Source organism: Triturus cristatus, chromosome 3_1, assembly GCF_964204655.1.
Source record: "Triturus cristatus chromosome 3_1, aTriCri1.1, whole genome shotgun sequence".
Classification (NCBI taxonomy): Eukaryota; Metazoa; Chordata; class Amphibia; order Caudata; family Salamandridae; genus Triturus; species Triturus cristatus.
The window spans coordinates 344,454,281-344,475,002 of record NC_140583.1 but is presented as its reverse complement, the minus strand read 5'-3'; the positions used below and the strand labels follow the sequence as shown (position 1 = coordinate 344,475,002).

The following is a 20,722-nucleotide window of genomic DNA, read 5'->3' as shown; positions in this document are numbered from 1 at the left end:
ACATAAGGAATAGTATAGATCTGAAAGAAACACGTTAGTTATAGATTCCTTACCTTAGAATTACCCCCAGGCGTCAGACTGGATCCAGAAAGATTTTTCGTCAGCAGTACCTGTGCGTGTTGGAAGGTCGCGTTGGTCGGCTCCGCGTTGGTCGTTAGCGTCTTGGTCGCCAGGATGACGTCGTGGCAGCTACTTAGACGCCGCCCTCGCTCGCTGACGCCAGCTCTTTGTTTTTCCGCGCCAGCCAGTGCAGATCCGTAAAGAGCGGTACCTCAGTCATTTTTTGACTAACTTTTTCTCGACTTTCGTCGATGTCCTTTCTATGAGTCTTGGACTCCGTAAAGTGCACGAGGGATGCCCGGTTTTAAGGCCTGCGGATCCTGCCATTGCATGATGTTGGTGACTGATCCGCACTGCGTTTGCCTTTTTTGCCTAGAGTGCAACCACGACCCCAAGTCGTGCTCCGACTGGCAGGTGTTTACACCGAAGGCTTTGCGGGAGCGGTCCCAAAAGCTGCTCGAACACCAGCAGTTGGCTCCGCGCCGCTCGAGGTCCCAGTCGAGAGGGAGGTTGAGTCACGGAGCCATCGTCCTTCCGGCTCAAAGTCATCGAAGTCTTCGCATTCGGGGTAGGGTAAGTCAAAGCATAAGAAGAAGTCGAAAAAGCATCGTCACTCTTCGACTTCTCCTCGTCGGTCGGCCGGTCGGCCGATCGGACGAGGCGCGTAGGTGGTGTCACCCCGGCGGCTCCGCGCGCGGAGCCCGTAGGGTCGACTCCAAGCTTCCATCCCTTTCCGGAACCCGGAGTGACCCCCGCCCAGCTTCGTACGTTCTACGAAGCGATGCACGACACCTTTGGGTGGACCAACCTCGCCGGCGTGCCTTCGGGCCCCGCGGACTCGGTTGGGGGTCTAGGTCATCTCTGCCGGCAACTTCGGCCCCGGCACCGCAGGCCCCCCTTGGATCCAGGCCTGGTTCCGGATCGGCGCCGGTTGACCTCATTACACCCCCACCGGCACTGCTTCCTACGGCACCAATACCATGCCCGATGCCGGTCGGCCCCCCAGCTGGCATCGACCCCAGCCTCCTTCCCGACGTGGACACGGAGCCGGACCGGCGTCGGCTGACGCCGGATCCGGTGTCGGGTGGGTTTTCATGCCCCTGTTCACTTCTGAGGCCTCCTTACAACCACAGTGACACCCTGAGGAAGATGAGGAGGACTGTGGGGGGGTCAGATGACCCTTTAACTGACCAGCTTGAGCAAGATCAGGACTGGAGAGAGGAACTGGGGGATGCCAGTGGTCTTGACACTTTGCCTGACCGTGGCATGTTGTCTCCTACCGTGGCTATGGAGGAGGGAGCGTCATATGCTGTGGGGTTGCGTAGGGCGGCAGAGGCTCTCAACCTCGAGCTTCCTACGGTGGCGTTCAGGACTAACCTCCTGACTGAGGTGCTTCAACTGGCGGCGAACTCTTCGGAGCCCTTGCTTCCGTTTAATGAGGCCCTCACTGATGACCTTTTGGGCACGTGGTCCAACATGGGGGCTCCCGTGGACAGGATGATCGCCCGACGCCACCACCCGGCTCCGGGCAACCCCACTTTACTCTCCCAACATCCCACCCCGGAGCGCTTGGTGGTCCAAGTCTCCACCTCCAAAGGCACCTTCCCTACCGCTCCACTGGAAAGGGAATCCAAGAAGCTGGACCATCTTGGCAAGAACATTCTTTCTTCCGCCAGCTTAGGACTACGGTCCGTAAACACCGCATATCTCTTGGGCCGTTATGCTCACTCTGTGTGGGATACGGTGGCGCAAGTGCTGCCTCAGTGTCCGAAGGAGGCCCGTACAGTGCTCTCCCAGGCTATCGCAGCAGGGAGAGATGCAGCTAAGTTTATGATCCGTTGTGGGCTGGGCCCCGCCAACTCGCTGGGCAGGACGATTTTAACGTCGGTAGTGCTTAGACGCTACGCCTGGATGAGGTCCACTGGGTTTTCAGGGGATGTCCAGAACATCATGATGGACATGCCCTTTGATGTCTGTCGCCTTTTTGGTGACAAAGCAGACAACGCCCTAGAGCGCTTCAAGGACTCACGGGCTACCACCAAGTCCTTGGGCCTCTCCTCCCGAACAGCGCAGTCTTCTTTTCGCCCCTTTGTGGCTACGAAAGGGGTGCCCGCTACGTTCCACCCAAGGCCACAGCCCGCAGCAAGTTACCCAACCTTCACGCGGCCGGGGATGGGAAAACCTACGTTGTGGTTCAGGGGCCGGCGGGCGAGCCAGTCCACCAACCCTCCCTCTGCAGCAGCCACCAAATCCTCCTAGTCTGACCTTTCAGGCCCATCAAACACCAGTGGGCGGCTGGATTCGCCATCACCTCCCCCACTGGCACACCATCACTTCGGACTGGTGGGTTTTGCAAATAGCCCGAAGGGGCTACTCCCTCCCCGTCAAGACTACCCCTCCATCCATGCCACCACGGTACCACCGCATGTCAGAGGATAATCTGGCCCTTCTCCAGCAGGAAGTTACGGCTCTCTTGGCCAAGGGAGCCATCCCAGTGCGTTCCTGTCCCAGAAGTAGGTTGTGGTTGTTACTCCCACTACTTTCTGATTCCCAAGAAGGACAAGGGCCTGCGTCCTACCTTGGACCTCAGGGACGTCAATCGCTTCCTCCGGAAGGAGAAGTTCAAAATGTTGACGCTTGCTCAGGTCTTGTCTGCTTTCGACCCGCAAGACTGGATGGTAGCGTTGGACTTGCAGGACGCTTATTTCCACATCCCCGTTCTGCCGGCCCACTGGCGTTACCTGCGGTTCACAGTAGGCCCAGAGCATTTCCAGTTTACCGTGCTCCCCTTTGGCCTTACCAGCGGCCCCTCAGGTGTTTAAGAAATCAATGGCGGTGGTCGCAGCTCATCTGCGCAGATCAGGGGTCTCCGTGTTCCCCTATCTCGACGACTGGCTTTCGAAGGCGGACTCGCCCCAGGCAGTCGTCTTCCACCTCCAGGCTACGGCCAACCTCCTGCAATTGCTGGGGTTCTCCATCAATGTGCCGAAGTCGCACCTGATTCCCTCTCGGAAGCTCCTCTTCATCGGAGCGGTTCTGGACACGACGCAGTTTCGGGTTTATCCTCCCGTACAGCGAGTCTGGGATATTCGGGCTATGATTTCGATCTTTCAGCCCTTATCCTGGGTTTCAGTCAGAATGACCCTGAGGCTGCTGGGCTTCATGGCCTCCTCCATCCTGCTGATCGATCATGCCAGGTGGCATATGCGGGCTCTGCAGTGGGATCTGAAGTTCCAGTGGGCGCAGCATCAGGGGAATCTGTCCGATTGCATCCAGATCTCGGAGGGCACTGCTCGACAACTGCAGTGGTGGCTTACGAACCAGGATTGGGTCAATGGCATATCCCTCTCCCTTCCCCAACCAGACCACACTGTGGTGACAGATGCCTCCCTTCTGGGATGAGGCAGTCATATGGGAGAGGTGGAGATCAGAGGCCTTCGGACTCCGGTGGAGTCTGGGCTTCACATCAACCTTCTGGAGCTCTGGGTGATTTGTCTTGCACTGAAGGCATTCCTTTCCTCTGTCCGGGGAAGAGTAGTGCAGGTGTTCACGGACAACACCACCGCCATGTGGTATTGCAACAAACAGGACGGGGTGGGGTCGTAGACCCGATGTTAGGAGGCCCTCTGCCTCTGGACATGGCTGGAACATCAAGGCATTGCCTTGGTGGTTCAACACCTGACAGGTTCTCTGAACGCCAGGGCGGACTAACTCAGCCGCAGATGCATAATGGATCACAAATGGCGTCTTCACTCTGAGGTGGTGCAAGGTCTCCTTCAACAGCGGGGAGAGCCTTGGTTAGATCTATTCGCCACCGAAGAGAACGCGCAATGTCAGCAATTCTGCGCGTTGGAATTTCCAAGGCGGCACTCACTCCGCAACACTTTTCGTTGAGAGTGGAGTTGCGGTCTGTTGTACACCTTTCCGCCTATACCACTTCTGACCAGAGTGCTGAAGAAGATCAGGCACTACCAGGCCCAAGTCATTCTTGTGGCTCTGGATTAGGCACGAAGAGTCTGGTATCACGAGCTGCTCAACATTGCCCTGTATCCTCCAATCAGACTGCCTCTACGGGAGGACCTTCTGTCGCAGCAGCAGGGGATGGTACTCCACCCGAACCTGTCCAGTCTCCACCTCCTTGCGTGGAGATTGAGCGATAGCAGTTGACGTCTTTCGAACTGCCTCCTAAAGTTTGTGATGTATTCTTGGCTGCCAGGCGTCCCTCTACAAAGACGGTATACGCCTGCAGGTGGAACAAATTTGTGGCATGGTGCACAGCAAAGGCTGTGGATCCCCTTTCTGCCCATCGTTCTGAAGTACTCTTGTTCCTTCTCTCTTTGGCCCAGCAGGGCTCTGCTCTGGGCACTATCAAGGTCTACCTTTCTGCCATCTCTGCCTTCCTTCGGCTACCAGTTCAGCCTTCTCTTGTCAAGTCCCCGGTAGTTAACCGTTTCTTGAAAGGCTTAACGCATCTTTTTCCTCCAATTCCATTTGTTATGCCTCAGTGGGACTTGAATCTTGTGCTCACTTATTTAATGTGCGCTCTCTTTGAGCCGCTTCATAACTGTCTTTTACGTCTCTGAACTCTTTTTTTTTTTCTTACATTTTTTTTTTATTTAGTTTTCAAAATTTCCAACACATCACAGATCAAATTGATAAATCATCTTCTACCAGCAGCCCCCCCTCCCCCCACCCCAGGTCCAGAAAGAAAAAGAAAATAAAAAATAGAGAAAAAGAAAGGCATTAATTAGAGAGGGCAAATAGTCTTTACAAACTTGAAACATAAACATACAGTGCGAACACCAGATTCAGTATTATCTATACATAGGCCTCAGAGAAGGGAAAAAAAGAAAACAGTAGAGAAAGAAAAGAGTACAAAAAAGAGGAAGAAAAAAGAAATGTAATTGTCTTAGCTAGTGAAGGAATAAGAGAGAAAAATATAGAAGTAGCAGGAGAGAACAGGGGAAAAAGGGGAGAGAGAGAGGCAATGAAAAAAAAGTCAAAAATCGAAAAGGGAGAACAATCCATTACAGGTTAAATATTCTGGGTATCAAACCATCTAGTCAGAGGGCCCCATACCGCCAAGCCTTTTTTTCTTGCCCTTCTTCCCTTCTTAGCATAAATTGCTCTCTCAAACCGATAAGTAAAAAACAGTCTGGCTTGCCATTGGCCAAAAGATGGAGGGTTCAAATCTTTCCAGTACATAGCAATACAAATTCGCAGGATGGTCATTGCGACAAACAGTAGTGCACCTCCTTCTTTGAGATGAAGTTGATTATACAACCCTAACATAATAGTAGCTGGCCCAAGCTGAATATCCAACAGGAGGACTCTACTTAGAAACAATTGTACATCCTTCAGTAACATCTCTAATTTTGGGCATGTAGCAAACATGTGGACAGAGTCGACACTATATTCTGTGCAACGAGGGCAGGTAGTTCCGGGGCCGGTTGTCCATTTGGCAACTCTGCTAGGGGTTATGTACACAAAGTATCCCATCTTGTAGAATTGCGCTTGCAATTTAGGGGATAGCAGATATGTTTGTGCTAAGCCCAAGGCGGTACAGAAAAAATTAGGTGGGGTATTAAGTTTCACCTGCCATTTAGCGTCTATTTTACTTCGATCGTCTGGACGAAATTTATTCATTATACCGTAGACAGCTCCTATCCTTGGTAGGTTAGAGCCAAGCAATTTATCTATAAGATCAATCACTACAAACCCCGCAGATCCTCCAGTTTTCTTGGCTAAATAATTCATGATGGCATTATACTGAAATATCTGTTGTTGTTATAGTTCGTTTTCAGGTCTTCGAATGACAGAACGCGGCCAGCGCCATAAAAATCTCCTAGTTTACAGATGCCTGCCAGATACCATTGTCGCAAATATGTATTTTTAAATATGAGTGGAAGATTTTCATTATTTCTAATGGGAGTATAGAAATTAAGTTTGGCTATTCCGAATATTTTACGAATATTACTAAAGACCTGGTAAGCATTAATCAACGTCTTAAATCTAACTCGCTTATAATAGTTAAATTCCAAATTTCGCCACAAACACCCCTTTATGTTATCCCCGATAAGCAAAAAATAAGGGGAGGGCAGGCCAGACGGACTAAAAGTGTAGTCCTCAGACATCAATTCGCTACAATATTGTAGGGAAGCAGCCCAGTAATAAAGTTTCAAATTGGGGAGAGCCCAGCCACCCCTCTCCCTTGGTAGAGTAAGAAAGTTATAGGACCTTCTTTGCTGTTAATATGCCCAAATAAACTGAGTAAAGATTTGTTGATAAACTGAGAGTATACGACTATTAAATGCCAACGGGATTGTACGAAAAAAATAAAGTAATTTAGGGAAATACGTCATTTTTAGGATATTACATCTTCCCACGATAGTTAGATGTAGGTTATCTATTTTCCTAAGTGATTTCCGCATATTGATCGCCAATGGTGTCAGATTTTCTGTAACCAGAGTATCTAAATCAGAAACAATATTAACTCCTAAATATTTTGCTTTATCAGTAATTCGATTATCTTCCCAGGTTACTTTTTTATTAACAACAATCTGCGTTTTTGTTCTATTTAAAGCATAGCCAGAGATCAGTCAAAATTCCTGAGTTTCTTGCTCTAAAGCCCTGATGGCCAGTTCTGGTTCAGGGGTCACAAGCCATGATCTTTGTATCTACGCCGAACCTAACAACAGGAGGGATCGAGGGATTAGTTTCAATTCTTCTTATCAGAGGGTCTATATAAAGAGTAGGGGAGAGCAAAGGCACCCCTGCCTTGTTCCTCTTGTTATCTTGATTTGTTCTGTCAACCGACCATTAATTAATATTTTAGCTGTGGGGTTCTGATACAGTGCTTGCAAGGCTTGAATCATTCTAACTCCAAAACCGGACCGTCGCATGATAACCCAGAGAAATTGCCAGGAGACCCGATCGAACGTCTCCTCTGCATCTAAGAGAATAAGCAAGATCGGGTCTCCTGTCACCTCTGCGGCATCAAATAACGTGATAACCCGTCGGACGTGCTCGGTGGTACCCTTTTTTGGAATAAATCCATGCTGCCACCTAGATACTAATGATTCAATGTTTAAAGACAATCTAGTGGCAATAACTTTAGAAAAAAATTTAGAGTTAGAATTAATTAATGTTACAGGCCTATATGATGACAACTCCAAGGGTGATTTGTCTTTCTTAGGGAATATCACAATTTTAGCTGAGGACCAAGATTTCGGCGGAGGAGTCCCCTCGAAAATAGAGCTAACTACTTTCGTGAAAAGATCTTTTATTTGTTCTAAGAAGACCTTATAAAATTCTACGGGAAGGTTGTCTGTCCCTGAAGCTTTACCATCAGGGAGGCTGGCCAATGCAGCTGCAATCTTCTCCCAGCCTGGAGGGATTTCCAGTGTGTCATGTGTAACAGTGTTCAATTTAATTATTGGTGTTCTCTCTAGATATTTTTTAATTTTACTATCTAATTCTTCACTTGTTCCATTGATCTCCTCTGAGTATAACTTTTCATAAAAACTCCTAAAAGCCTCCTTGATTTTTATCGGATCAGAGATTAACCCTTCAGTATCTGTATCAGTGTTAATTGAAGTGATGGTATTTGCAGTTGTCTGTTGTCTGATAGAGATGGCAAGTTGATGTCCGATACGCTCGCTCAGCTCATAGCATCTCTCTCTGGAAGCTGCCCATTTAGTAGCAATTTTTTCTGCTAATGCCGCCCCCATTTCTGATTTCGTGACCGCGACCCTTGTCTGTGCTTCATCAATTCCTGATCCAGCCTGGACCGCCTGTATTATTTTTTTTCCGCTTCTGTCTTTGTAGTGAATCCATTTGTATTTTTTCCTTTTTATTCTTCCTAATTGAAAAGCGGAGTGTCTCCCCCCTAATACCAGCTTTAAGAGTGTCCCAGACCACCATTAGTGATGCAGACCCGATATTTATCCTCAAGAATTCCCGTATCCATTCAGCCATGTGTTCCCGATAACTATTATCATATAACAAGGCTTTTTCAAATGTCCAATTCGAACTTAATCCCTGGCTCCCCCATCCCTCTAAGTTTAAGATGAGTGGGTTATGGTCCGACAATAATCGGGGGCGATATCAATTGAGCAAGCACGTGTAAGGGCAGGGGAAACAAAATAATAATCCAGTCTGGCTAATGACCGGTGTGGAGCGGAAAAAAAAGTATAACCATTCTGATCTGACTTAGAATGAGCCCAAACGTCCTTTAAGCCATGTCTCTTAACTCTTAAGACTGCTTTTCTGGTAGCCAGCACTTCCGCTAGAAGGGTGAGTGAGCTTCAGGCTCTTTCTTCTAAACCTCATTTCTTGTCTGGTCATCCGGACAAGGTGGTTATCCAGACCCGTCCATCCTTTCTTCCTAAGGTGGTCACGGCCTTCCACATCGGGCAGACCATTACCTTGCCCACCTTTTTCCGCCTCCGCATCCTTCAAAGGAAGAAGAGAGGCTCCACCGTCTGGACCCAAAATGTGCTCTCTCCTTCAACCTGGATCGCACAAAACAGTTCAGCATGGATGATCAACTTTTTGTTGGCTATGTGGGTGCAAAGAAGGGTCGGGCCGTACACAAACGCGCCATTTCTCGATGGGTGGTGTTGTGTATTAAGGCTTGTTACTCTCAGGCTAAGAAGGAGCCTCCGGTCGGGCTACGCGCTCACTCCACCAGGTCGACGGCAGCCACTGCTGCCTTGGGAAGAGGAGTGCCTCTGAATGACATCTGTCAGGCGGCCACGTGGGCATCGCTATACACGTTCACCAAACACTACTGCCTGGACAGCCAAGTCCGGAAAGACGGATTCTTTGGCCCTTCTGTTGTCCAGGACTTTCTGGTGTGATCTTGGTTCGCAGACCCACCACCGGGGTTGGTATTGCTGGGGTATCTATTCTAAGGTAAGGAATCTATAACTAACGTGTTTCTTTTAGATGCACAAGTTACTTACCTTCGGTAACAATATATCTGTAAGAAACATTAGTTAGTTATAGATTCCTTACCGGCGCACCCATCCGGCCCGTTCTGCAACCTGATTTCCAGGGTTAAGGTTATCTTTTCAGGGCCCTAGTTTTGTGCACCAATGGTCAGTGTCTTGCATGGCTCTGCATTTCTGGCGCGGGAAGTCGTGTACAGAACTGACGTCACTTCGCGAGGGCGGTGTCTAAGTAGCTGCCGTGACTTCATCCTGGCGACACCGACGACGAACGCGGAGCGGACCGACACCACCTTCCGACGCGTAGAGGTACTGCTGACGAAAAATCTTTCCAGATCCAGTCTGACGCCTGGGGTAATTCTAAGGTAAGGAATCTATAACTAACTGCTGTTTCCTACAGATATATCGTTACTGAAGGTAAGTAAATTGTGCTTTACTTTTCCGACACCTTCCCTACTGTTGCGTAGGCTGGAGTTGGAATAGTAAATTATACATTCCTAATGTTAGCGCGCCATCTACTGCAAATCGATGTTATGACTTGCGTAGTAATGGCATTGCGTGGTAACAACGCGGTCGTTGTAACAACCTCGTTGTGAACTCATGCGATGTAATAACTCATGTAGTGAGTCATATTCAATGGTATCAGCATCATCTCGAGACATCTCCTTTCTAAACATCCTAGCTGTAGCTACATGCTCACGATGCTGCTCTTGTTCTGTGGACATCTTCCGAGGAGGTGTCCATCATTGCAAGTCCTTTAAAGTCCGGTGGGGTAACCCTATGGTTTTCCTTGTCTGAAAATGTTCCCAAAGATGTGACTGGCTTGGCTGATATTTCTGTTATTTGCATAATGGAGGCATTGTTATTTCCTTCTCCTGCGACAGATTTTTCAAGGTAGTATCACATATTGCCTGTGCACTTCCAAAGGAGACGTTACAGAACGTTTTATCTTTAGTTTCTGTACATGGTAATAGATTGCATGTTATGTTAAGTTGACATGGATCATTTTCAGTTTGTTGCAAATTCACATGCTCATGTATTGGGTAATTACTGACTCATGCCTGTAAAATGTGTTCTGTTGGCAACAGAATATCGTCTCTTTTTCCAGTGTAGGAGACAAAATCAGAGGACGTACTCGAGTGTGTCTTCCACGACCAGTGTCGTAGTTAATCATTGCTGGACTGTTCCCATGAGGCACAGGGTCAGACTGATTTGCATATGGCCATGTCTGAACTGGGGTGGCAGAGTGGGCTAAAGAACAGTGATGGATCAAACCCAGATCTGTTGACTGGGTGTGAGTGTTTGATTGGTTCTGATGCTCCGTCCATCACCACCCCCTTTTGTACCACTTTGTTCGCCATAAGTTGGCAGGGTATGCTCAGACGTGAGTCCCTTGCTCACTTTGCCACTGGATTCAAGCAAGCCTGGCTGAAGACGGCTGAAATGCCAGAAACCGGTCCTAGGAAGCTTGTTTCCGGTCCAGGGAAGGCATGGCTTGGCAGTTCGGGCTGGACTGTTCCCATGAGGCACAGGGTCAGACTGATTTGCATATGGCCATGTCTGAACTGGGGTGGCAGAGTGGGCTAAAGAACGGTGATGGATCAAACCCAGATCTGTTGACTGGGTGTGAGTGTTTGATTGGTTCTGATGCTCTGTCCATCACCACCCCCTTTTGTACCACTTTGTTTGCCATAAGTTGGCAGGGTATGCTCAGACGTGAGTCCCTTGCTCACTTTGCCACTGGATTCAAGCAAGCCTGGCTGAAGACGGCTGAAATGCCAGAAACTGGTCCTAGGAAGCTTGTTTCCGGTCCAGGGAAGGCATGGCTTGGCAGTTTGGGCTGGACTGTTCCCATGAGGCACAGGGTCAGACTGATTTGCATATGGCCATGTCTGAACTGGGGTGGCAGAGTGGGCTAAAGAACGGTGATGGATCAAACCCAGATCTGTTGACTGGGTGTGAGTGTTTGATTGGTTCTGATGCTCTGTCCATCACCACCCCCTTTTGTACCACTTTGTTCGCCATAAGTTGGCAGGGTATGCTCAGACGTGAGTCCCTTGCTCACTTTGCCACTGGATTCAAGCAAGCCTGGCTGAAGACGGCTGAAATGCCAGAAGCCGGTCCTAGGAAGCTTGTTTCCGGTCCAGGGAAGGCATGGCTTGGCAGTTCGGGCTGGACTGTTCCCATGAGGCACAGGGTCAGACTGATTTGCATATGGCCATGTCTGAACTGGGGTGGCAGAGTGGGCTAAAGAACGGTGATGGATCAAACCCAGATCTGTTGACTGGGTGTGAGTGTTTGATTGGTTCTGATGCTCTGTCCATCACCACCCCCTTTTGTACCACTTTGTTTGCCATAAGTTGGCAGGGTATGCTCAGACGTGAGTCCCTTGCTCACTTTGCCACTGGATTCAAGCAAGCCTGGCTGAAGACGGCTGAAATGCCAGAAACCGGTCCTAGGAAGCTTGTTTCCGGTCCAGGGAAGGCATGGCTTGGCAGTTCGGGCTGGACTGTTCCCATGAGCTACAGGGTCAGACTGATTTGCATATGGCCATGTCTGAACTGGGGTGGCAGAGTGGGCTAAAGAACGGTGATGGATCAAACCCAGATCTGTTGACTGGGTGTGAGTGTTTGATTGGTTCTGATGCTCCGTCCATCACCACCCCCTTTTGTACCACGTAGCTAATCATTGCATCATGTGACTCCTTCTATGAGCAGTGTTTTCAGGTGTGTCAGTTCTATTACATTGGGTCGTGCACATTAACCATAAGGTTTACATTGTGCATTACATGGTCTCCTAAATGTGTTTTGAGCTCCATACTTTTCCTGACATTATTTTTCGAATACATGCTCACTATATGACCGCTAAGAAGTACGGAGACAAGAATGACATTTGTAGGCAACACATGCCTACGTTTGTTCGACTCTGAAACGGCTCTGCCACACAGGCATCAGTTTACAGATCAACTGCCTGTGCTGTGTACTGAACTACACGATCATTTATTATGTAGAGAGCATGTTTTGTTTGGGTGAGGCATACTTACTTGAGCCCGGTCAGACTGACAAGTTTCGAGGGACATTTTGCCTGATTTAAAAACTTTTGTTAATAAAGATCTTCCAGTTTTTAATATCAACCTATGTTTTTGTTTTGATTAAACTGTGGCTTATGCTATTCCACCGCAAAGTATTCTGTCTTCCTTCTGATTTTTTTGACATCTGACTTTATTTTCCTGGTGTGCATTAGGTGACTCAATATCCATCTAGGAAAACAGAGAGAGGGGGACTAGTTTGATAAATGCTTCGTGTAGTTTACATAGGTGCGTATTTCTGATGTATCCGAGTTACAAGACCATCGTATGGCATAAAACAATCTAAATGCTTGGCAGTATCTTTAATAATTTGGAACGTTTGCCCCAATTAATGCTATTTACTTCTTTTGCTTCCCCCGTTAATCATCGCACATGGGGATTATCCTAGTGACTTTAGTAGGTTATTGAGGAGAGGGGCTTTAGGTTCCACTCTACTTCTGCTTAATACCACTCATATGCGAATAGGTAGTTCAAGCGCCTTTTATGATCTGTCTTGTCATTTGTTAAATGTCAAGAAATATCCTTAAGATGATGTGGTTAATGAAACTGCTAAAGAACCTGAATTTTAATTAAACAGTCTTTGTCTATTTTTATCAAAAATTATGGTGGCAAAATCTACTGCCTGCTTGTTTCATTCTTGTAAAGTAAATTTGTTGCCTTAAAGGAAGAAATAATTGTCATAGATGACCATTCTTCTAGTTCCACCATTTGGAGCGAACGTACAGTGCAGGGTGCACACACAACACGTAAGGCACCCGTATCAGCAGAGCATGCTCCCCTCCCACATGCAAAACAAGGTTTCCTGGCTTTAGACTCTCTCTCTCTCTCTTTTTTCTCTCTCTCTCTCTCTCTCTCTACTCCTTCCCCACCACCGTTATGCCACATGTGTTGGAGAAGTGCAGTCTTCCCTCAAACACATAGAACAGGTATTATAAATGCATCAGAAATTCAACCTTCACTTCTTCAGAAAAGGTATTACAAATTCAGCACAGATTTCCTTCGCACCCTCAGAACTGTCATCACCAGAGCATCAGGAATGCAAGAAGAGTTCCTCCTGCACACGGAACAGTTACCATTAGAGCTTTAGCAGTGCAAGCTTTCCTTGCTCACACCAAACAGATATAATCAAGGCAACAGCTGTGAAATCATCCTGAAGACACACAGCAAAAAAATGCTCCTTATGAGCACCCACAATGCAGGCTTCCCTCACACTTATTGAGTAGGTACCATAAGGATGTCAACAGTGTGAGCTTCCCTCGCACACTTAGACAAGGTTTCACATTGGCATCTGCGTGAAAGTTTTCATTGAGCACAAATAACAGAGCTAACGATGACACCAACAGTGCAAGCTACCCACAATGAACAGATAATATGTAGACATCATAAGCACAAGCTTCGACAGTGCAAGCTTCCCTCACGCAACATAGGCATGGGACATGCAGAAACGGTACAGATAGTTAGAGCACAGGCATTAGCGCAGTAGAGAAACGGTCCTTCATGCTCGGAAGAGGCTTGGGATTTTGCTGATGCAGTGCAGACTTTCGCTGCTAAGAAAAAAAAGCATTGGCAAGGTCATTTGGTCTGGCATCGTACGACAGCCTTTTGGCAATTCTTGTTTTGATTTGCCATGGCTTTTGCAAACCTTAATTGTTTGGGAAGCTGCCAGGACTTTGTCAATCCAAAAAAACACATTGACTAAAGATGCCGTTACTCAGTGAAGTCAGACAATGGATGAACTTGGGTGACTCGTTGCCAAAGATAACTACAGATAAATAAAGTGCAGTTGAAAACCCCTATAAGTAATGATCTCATGCACATCATTTTAGTAAAGAAAGAAAACAAAGCAAGGAAAGAAGAAAGGTAAGAAAGAAGGACAGAAAATGCAAGAATGAAGGAAGGAAAAGAAGGCAAGAATGAAAGCAGGATAGAAAGACAAGCAGAAAGAAGGAAAGAAAGAAGGCTAGAGAGATAGACCACAAGAAAGAAGAAATGAAAGCAAAGATGGTGAGAAGGAATTAAAACAGGAAAGAAAGAGAAAGAAAAAGTGAAAGGAGAAGGGAAGAAAAAAGAAAGAGATAGAAAAGGACAGCGAAAGAAAGACAGAAAGGTTAGAGAGATTGAATAAAATAAGGGAAGAGGGAAAGAAAGAAGGCAGAAGAAAGAAAGCAGGAAATAAGGAATGAAAGAAAAAGAAAGTACAAAAGTAAGAAACAAGGAATGAAATAAAAAAGGGAAGGAAGCAAAAAGGGATGAAAGAATAAAAGAAGAAGGAAGGAATGAAAGAGAAAAGGAAACCAAGAAAGAAGGACTCAAACAATGAAAGAAAACAGAAAGAAGGAATGATGGAAAAAAGGAAAGCAAAACAGATGGAAAGAAGAAAAATAAAGCAAGTAAAAAGGAAAGAAGGAATGAAAAAAGGGAAGACCGATAGTAGGAATGAAAGAAAAAATGAACAAAGGAATGATAGAGTGAAAGGAAAGAAAGAAAGTAGGAAGGAAAGAATGAAAGAAAAAAGGAAAGTGAAGGAAATAATGAAAGAGAGAAAGCAAGAAAAAAGGAAATAGAGAAACCAAGAAAGATGGAAGAAGGAAAGAAAGGAAAGAAGGCAATAAATAAAGTTTTACAAGTGCTGCAAAGTAAACACCAAAAAGGCTGGTGTTGTTCCTGCGCAAAGTTTATTATAGAACCATTGGTGAAATAGAGTCTAGAATAACTGTGTTGTAAAGAATTGTCCGCTCATGAATTCACATGTGTAATATTTAAGCTTTCGATTACTTAATACAGAACATTTTGGAATGGATACAATCTGTTATGCGGTGAAATACCAACAGTCAAACAGTAAATAAAGGATACTTCAAAAGGAACTTACAACAGCATTGACAGGGGACAGGAACTGATAAAGCGTGGAATGTGTGCTGTGTTTGCATCTGGTATGAAGCATCCTGCTGTCGCACAGACTCTAACCACAAAGGCAACATTAATGTAATAAATACAACAAATTGACTCAGAAAGCACCTAGCTTCTGTTTGAACATGCTCCTTTTAAAATATTAAAATGCATTCACTAAAAATGAGGTAATCCAGTGGCTGAAGTGAGCTGACCCCATGATGTATACTACAGTGGCCAGAAGCAAAATGTGAATGACACACCAACAGAGCAATGGATGAAGAAAGCTGACTGGACTCTCCTTTAAAAAAGTATCTTGTACATATATTTGCTTAAAAATCAGAAGCGTCTTGGCTAATGCCAGAACTAAAAACACAATATCCACCAGCAGTGCATGATTCAGTTCTTACAGAACAGTTACATAGGGTCTGATTATGACTTTGCCCGTGGAGGAGATGCGGAGGCGATTGTGGACCGCCGCACCAGTAGTCCGACCGCCGCGTTATTAGTTTGTCAGTCGGACCCTGAGGGGACCGCTGCAACCGCCGTGGCTCTGCGATCCCCAACAGTGGTGCAGCAGTCCTGAGGACGCAATATGCTTGGCAGTGCCGCTGCTGCACCACCAAGCTTATTACGAATTTCCTCTCTGCCTCACTTTTCACAGCTGCGAGTCCGCCATGAAAAAAGAGGTGGGGAGGAAACAGAGGGGGCCTAGCTCCCTTATACCTCTGGGTCTGGGGATAGAGGCAGGGGGGCACATGTTGTGCCCACCTGTGTGCATGCACCCCCTGTTCCTGCACGGCATGGACTTAAGTCCGTGCCGTGCAGGAACGGCCTTTGACGTTCCCATTGTGTTGCCTTTCAAAAATGCATCCCAATGAGGACGTCAAAAGCTCGCCGTCCAGAATACAAAAATACTTGTAATCTGGTGGGCACCCGGGGGTGAGGTTTGGCGGTGTGGGGTGACAGTGTGGTGGCCCGCTCCTGCACCAACAAAGTTATAATCAGGTCCATACTTTGCAGCAGTGAAAAATCTCTCTCTACGTCCAATTTTAGGTAGCTGCCTAGAAACATGTCAGTCTATAAGTCTTTTGGGCTGTGGGTAGCTGCTCGTAGCATGGCAAAGACCTATTGACCCTCTTCCAGGTATCCAGTTTCCTCACTTGAGAGTAAGAACATAAGATGAGTCCCTGCAGAAATCTGGATATTATTAAGTGGATCAGCTGTTGGCGGGACCCAAGAAAATCTACAGGTGATACACAATGAAAACACAGTTCTTCATTGTAAAAACTGTACTGAACACTTTTGAATCTGACGTGCCAACAGAGGTAAACTAACTATAACTTAATCAGGTTAATGGCAGGTCGGCCGTACCACTTAAAAGGGTACATGACAAAGCCACTATTGGCTCAGCGTTTTTGAATATCTTAAAGAAGGTACTCTGGCAGTTAAGACTTTCAATAAGGGCTTTATGTAGTTCTAGTATCTGTAAATCGTATTGCAGAGTAATGTTTTGGATTATTTCATTTTTTTTATTACTGGAAGGAAATCATCGAAACAGCGTGTTATATACCTACTTTTCTATTTCTTATTAGTCCACTCCCTACCACAATTTTAATAGATACATGCAATGGTTGAGAGGGCTCCTTTACTGGTTCAGGAGCCACTTCAATATAAGTGTTCACCTTCCTCATTAGTAGTGCTATAAAGGTAAAACTGTGCCTTCAATGCTGCACGTTGAAGGACTGCTTCTGTGCTGCAGCTCCTCCATCCCATTTAACATGCAAATCAGCGCGGGTCCCTCATAAAGAACTCTTCATATTTTCATAGTCTTCAGAGCTGTGAGGGGTATATTGTGACAATAATAAACAAGCATTTGCAATGCAATAGGTCTCGCACTGGTGAAAGTTGGAGCTACTGGCGATGTAAATGGCAATGTTTCCTGCTTATGTTTTTTTTCTGCAGTCAAGTGGTTGTGGGTATGCATGAGCGATTTGATGTTTACAATCAGCATGTTTGACAACATCTAAACAAAAAGCAAGCTAATAAAGTGGAGGGATCAGGAGGCAGAAAGTGAAACCAAAAAATCTGGATTAATCACAGCTTCAGAGCGTAAGTAAATTGTGTGATATGAGGCAAATATTTTATTTGACTGATAACACCCAAACCTGGCTGCAGCAGCAGCTAGACAGGTGGCATTTGTAGAGCGGGTGAGGTGGTTACTCCTCTAACTAAAGACAGACTGCAAACAATCACATCACTCAAAATGAGAGCTAGTTCTATAAAGAATAATAAAGACACTGCTTTTGTCGAGGGGAAACAGACCAGTGGCAGCTGGTGAATTTTCTAAGTGGTGTGGCGAAAACATGCATCATGAATTGCACTGAGCGAGGAAATATGAGCTGGTCTCTCTCTCCCATTTGGAAGTAGAGAGGCATTTATCTGCACAGTAGCACCAGTGGCCAAACGTACTATATGCCTAGCTACAAATGTGTTTCAACTGCACCCAATTTCTCTCTCCAGCAGATGCATCTCTTTAGTAACGCTATGTTGTATTTGTGGCTCGTTTGCACTATAGGATACTGTATACATTTATACAGTTTACCCATTCAGCCTACTGACTAAAAGCTCAGAGAAACCAGCACTGGTTTCTGTGACAGACGAGACCCAGGGACGCCAGACTCTGGAGCCTGGGGACGACAAGAAAACATAAGTTGACAAAATGTTTCATATCTGATCTAGTAGACAAAGCAAACAGCTTTGGCACAGGGAGACTGTTCAGCGAGATTTGTTAAGAGCCATGGCCGAGAGTCACTGTGTACAGAGCCATTAAGTGCACCAAGAACATTGGACAGCGAGGGCAACGTCTGCTGCGCCACAGGAAGGAGAATGTGCAAAGCTATCACCAGGAAAGGCAACACTGTAATAGTAAAGCAAGTATTATAGAACACCAAAAAGAGAGGGAGTTCAATGGCAAATACAACAGGTGGAATCACATTAACAGAATTTGCATGAGCTTCATCTAGAAATAATTGTACTTCTTTAAAGCGTAAACTTGACCGTATATATTGCAGCGCTTTAAATGAGCACCAGTTAAATTATGTAGAGTTTCAGACACTGGTAGATTACGTGATTTGCCCAGAATCAAAGGCTGTTGAGGCTACGCCTCAGACTAGAACCTCGGTCCCCGGTTTCAAAGTCGGCAGGTCTGGCCATAAGGCCACATTCTCTACCTGTATGAAATAAACATAAGCCATTATTTTCTTACTTTATTGCCTGCTACATTAGAATATGTAATCCTTACACTTAAAGCTTTATAACTCAGGCATTAGTCCACGAGAGAGTCAATGTAAGTCACTAAGCAGCGTGGTTGCAATTGATGACAGACTGATGCAAACAAGGAAATTTCCCAAGGCCGTGAGGGATGATGGCATCACGCGGGGCTTCCATATTCGGCGTCCTCTAAAACCGAAACTCCAGTGACACTAGTATTCACTCTGCTGCAGTCCCTCTGTTATGATAACTAAGGGCTGTAAAAAGCTAAGCCCAGATATGCGCCTTTCAGAGCCTCGCTTTTGCTTACGATGCAATTCTGAACAGAACGAGGTCAATTAATCAGGGATGGTTTACAGTGCTACCAATACAATACATTGTAAATGTATGCAAATTAGAGGGCCGGGCCGCAAAGCTATAAGGCAGAAGCCGCTGCTGAAACAAAAAATGGGGGGGGGGGGGAATAAATACAAAGCTGAAAGAGGTCTCGACCTCGGAGGGTGGTGGGGTGGGCAAGTGGGATGGGTGAGATGGTGTTGGGCACAGCACGGGAAATGGGGGAGAAGAGTCATTGACAAGCTGACAAAAAAATGAATTTTACCGTGTGCAGTGAAACCAATGCTCATATAAATCGGTCGAGATCGCTTTCTATAAAACTGCAACAAAAAACAAACAAGCGAAAGTGATCGCGATCAAACATCAAAGCGGCCAAGCGGCCGCGAAAGTGAAAGTAATCGCGGTCAAGCGCTGCGCGCGCGACCGCACACATGCACTGTAGCTCTAGGCTGGCCTGGTAGCACTTTTTGGAGCCCTCTCAATAAGTCTCGCCAGACCAGCGCATGCGCTGGGTCAGGCGAGACCTAAAAAGACATGGAGGGGCTATGGCTATATTAGGGCCTTGCTGGTGCTTGGGAAGCTGGAATTAGTCACTGGCCTGCCTTACAATTATTGGAGCAAAGGATGCCCCTTATGTACTTGACCGTGCTACCATATGACTGAGACAAAGGCTTTCCATGTGACTTTTCTCCATAGAAGACTCTTCGTGCAGATGGATGTTTCCTTTGGGAAAGGTGAGACTTGGGACTAAGCCTACCTGTCACGATGCTCCAGGAGGAAGGCAAACCCTTATCCCTGTGCAATAAGCCACATAGCATTTGCCCCTTGGATTGCCCGAGAGCGAGTGGAGGCATAACATACTGAAAGAAGTGTGGTGAGCTGGCACCCACAGTGCTGCTGTCCACGGAGGAGTAGGTCACCTCCCACCCCTCCCCACCATCATCCTCCTCCTCCACTCCCCTAAGCGGAAACTGAACACGTTTTCATGTGTTTTCCTTCAAAACACAGTTTTTTCCATGTTTCTTAAATTGAGAGTGTGACAATCGCCATTTTATAAAAAAAAATATATCATCACATTTGAAGTGAAGCTTGTTTAAAATGTACTTGCAGTCCCATGGCATTAGTTGTATATCACAATGCACACTTTTTGTGCCATATATGCGAAAAAGCTCTAAAACAGGGTGCAATTTCTATTCACATAGATCCAGATGTATCAAAGGGTTTTACCCATTCTGTGTCGATGGGAAAATGTGTTCATACATATGACCCATAGATTCTAAAAGTAGTTTTCTTTCAATTTCGAAGAGATTTCCTACTATGTGTAAAAGTTTGATGTTTTAGGGTTGATTTCATTTTCTCTAAGAAATTATATATTTCACCATTTGCAAAAATAGATCTGCCACACTCGTCAGTTTAAACGTCAAAATATGCATTTTTTAAATTATAACCACTACTTTTCTTTCCACAGATCTCTAGATACCTTGTTGAGCAGTGCTGTACAAGGGCTTAACGTCATAGATTCCCACTTTGTTGAATTGGAAGGTGACACGCTACACTTGTATGGATCAGGAGCTCTGGAGTCACTGGAGAGGACCTGGAGTGTTCAGACCGCTGGCACTGTCACCACAATCTCTTTCACATTCATAGATTTTGATGAAATTGCTCAGGTGCTCCCCAAACTAAAGATGAAGTTTCCCTCTTCATCAGTAAGTAAAACAGTACTTTCTAAAACTGCAGGCTTTACTCATTATCTTCTCTGTCTTGTCATCTCTTGCAGAATCCTTTGTCGCTATTTAAAGCGAATTAAAGCAGTTATGAATATCATTTTTGTAGCTTCATAAAGCGCAGAGCTACTCCTATCAGCCTATCATATGTTTGATAACTGTAAATGTTTTAATGTTGTGGCTTTCTTTTTGAATCCGGCAATAACTTAATTTCTGATAGAGACTTCTAACTGCAAATGTGTCACCTTGTGAATTTCTCCCAGGTGCCTGTATGGAACAACCATAACTACAGGCCTGCCATTGGACCCTGTGTAAGATGGTGCATGCACCACTTACTTTAGATATAGGTTTACTAAAACTATAGGTCACTACACTTAAAACCTATTAGTCACCCCTATAGCAGG

The 20,722-nt window shown here is 46.0% G+C and overlaps 1 protein-coding gene across 1 annotated transcript in view; it reads left to right on the top strand.

Annotated features, from left to right (window-relative positions):
* Positions 1 to 20,722, top strand: part of LRRC49 (leucine rich repeat containing 49) — an 862,677-nt gene that overhangs the window by 670,097 nt on the left and 171,858 nt on the right. Inside the window, exon 13 of the mRNA XM_085644059.1 lies at positions 20,063 to 20,300. Coding sequence (XP_085500185.1) covers positions 20,063 to 20,300 — 238 coding nt within the window. The remainder of the gene's footprint in view (positions 1 to 20,062; positions 20,301 to 20,722) is intronic.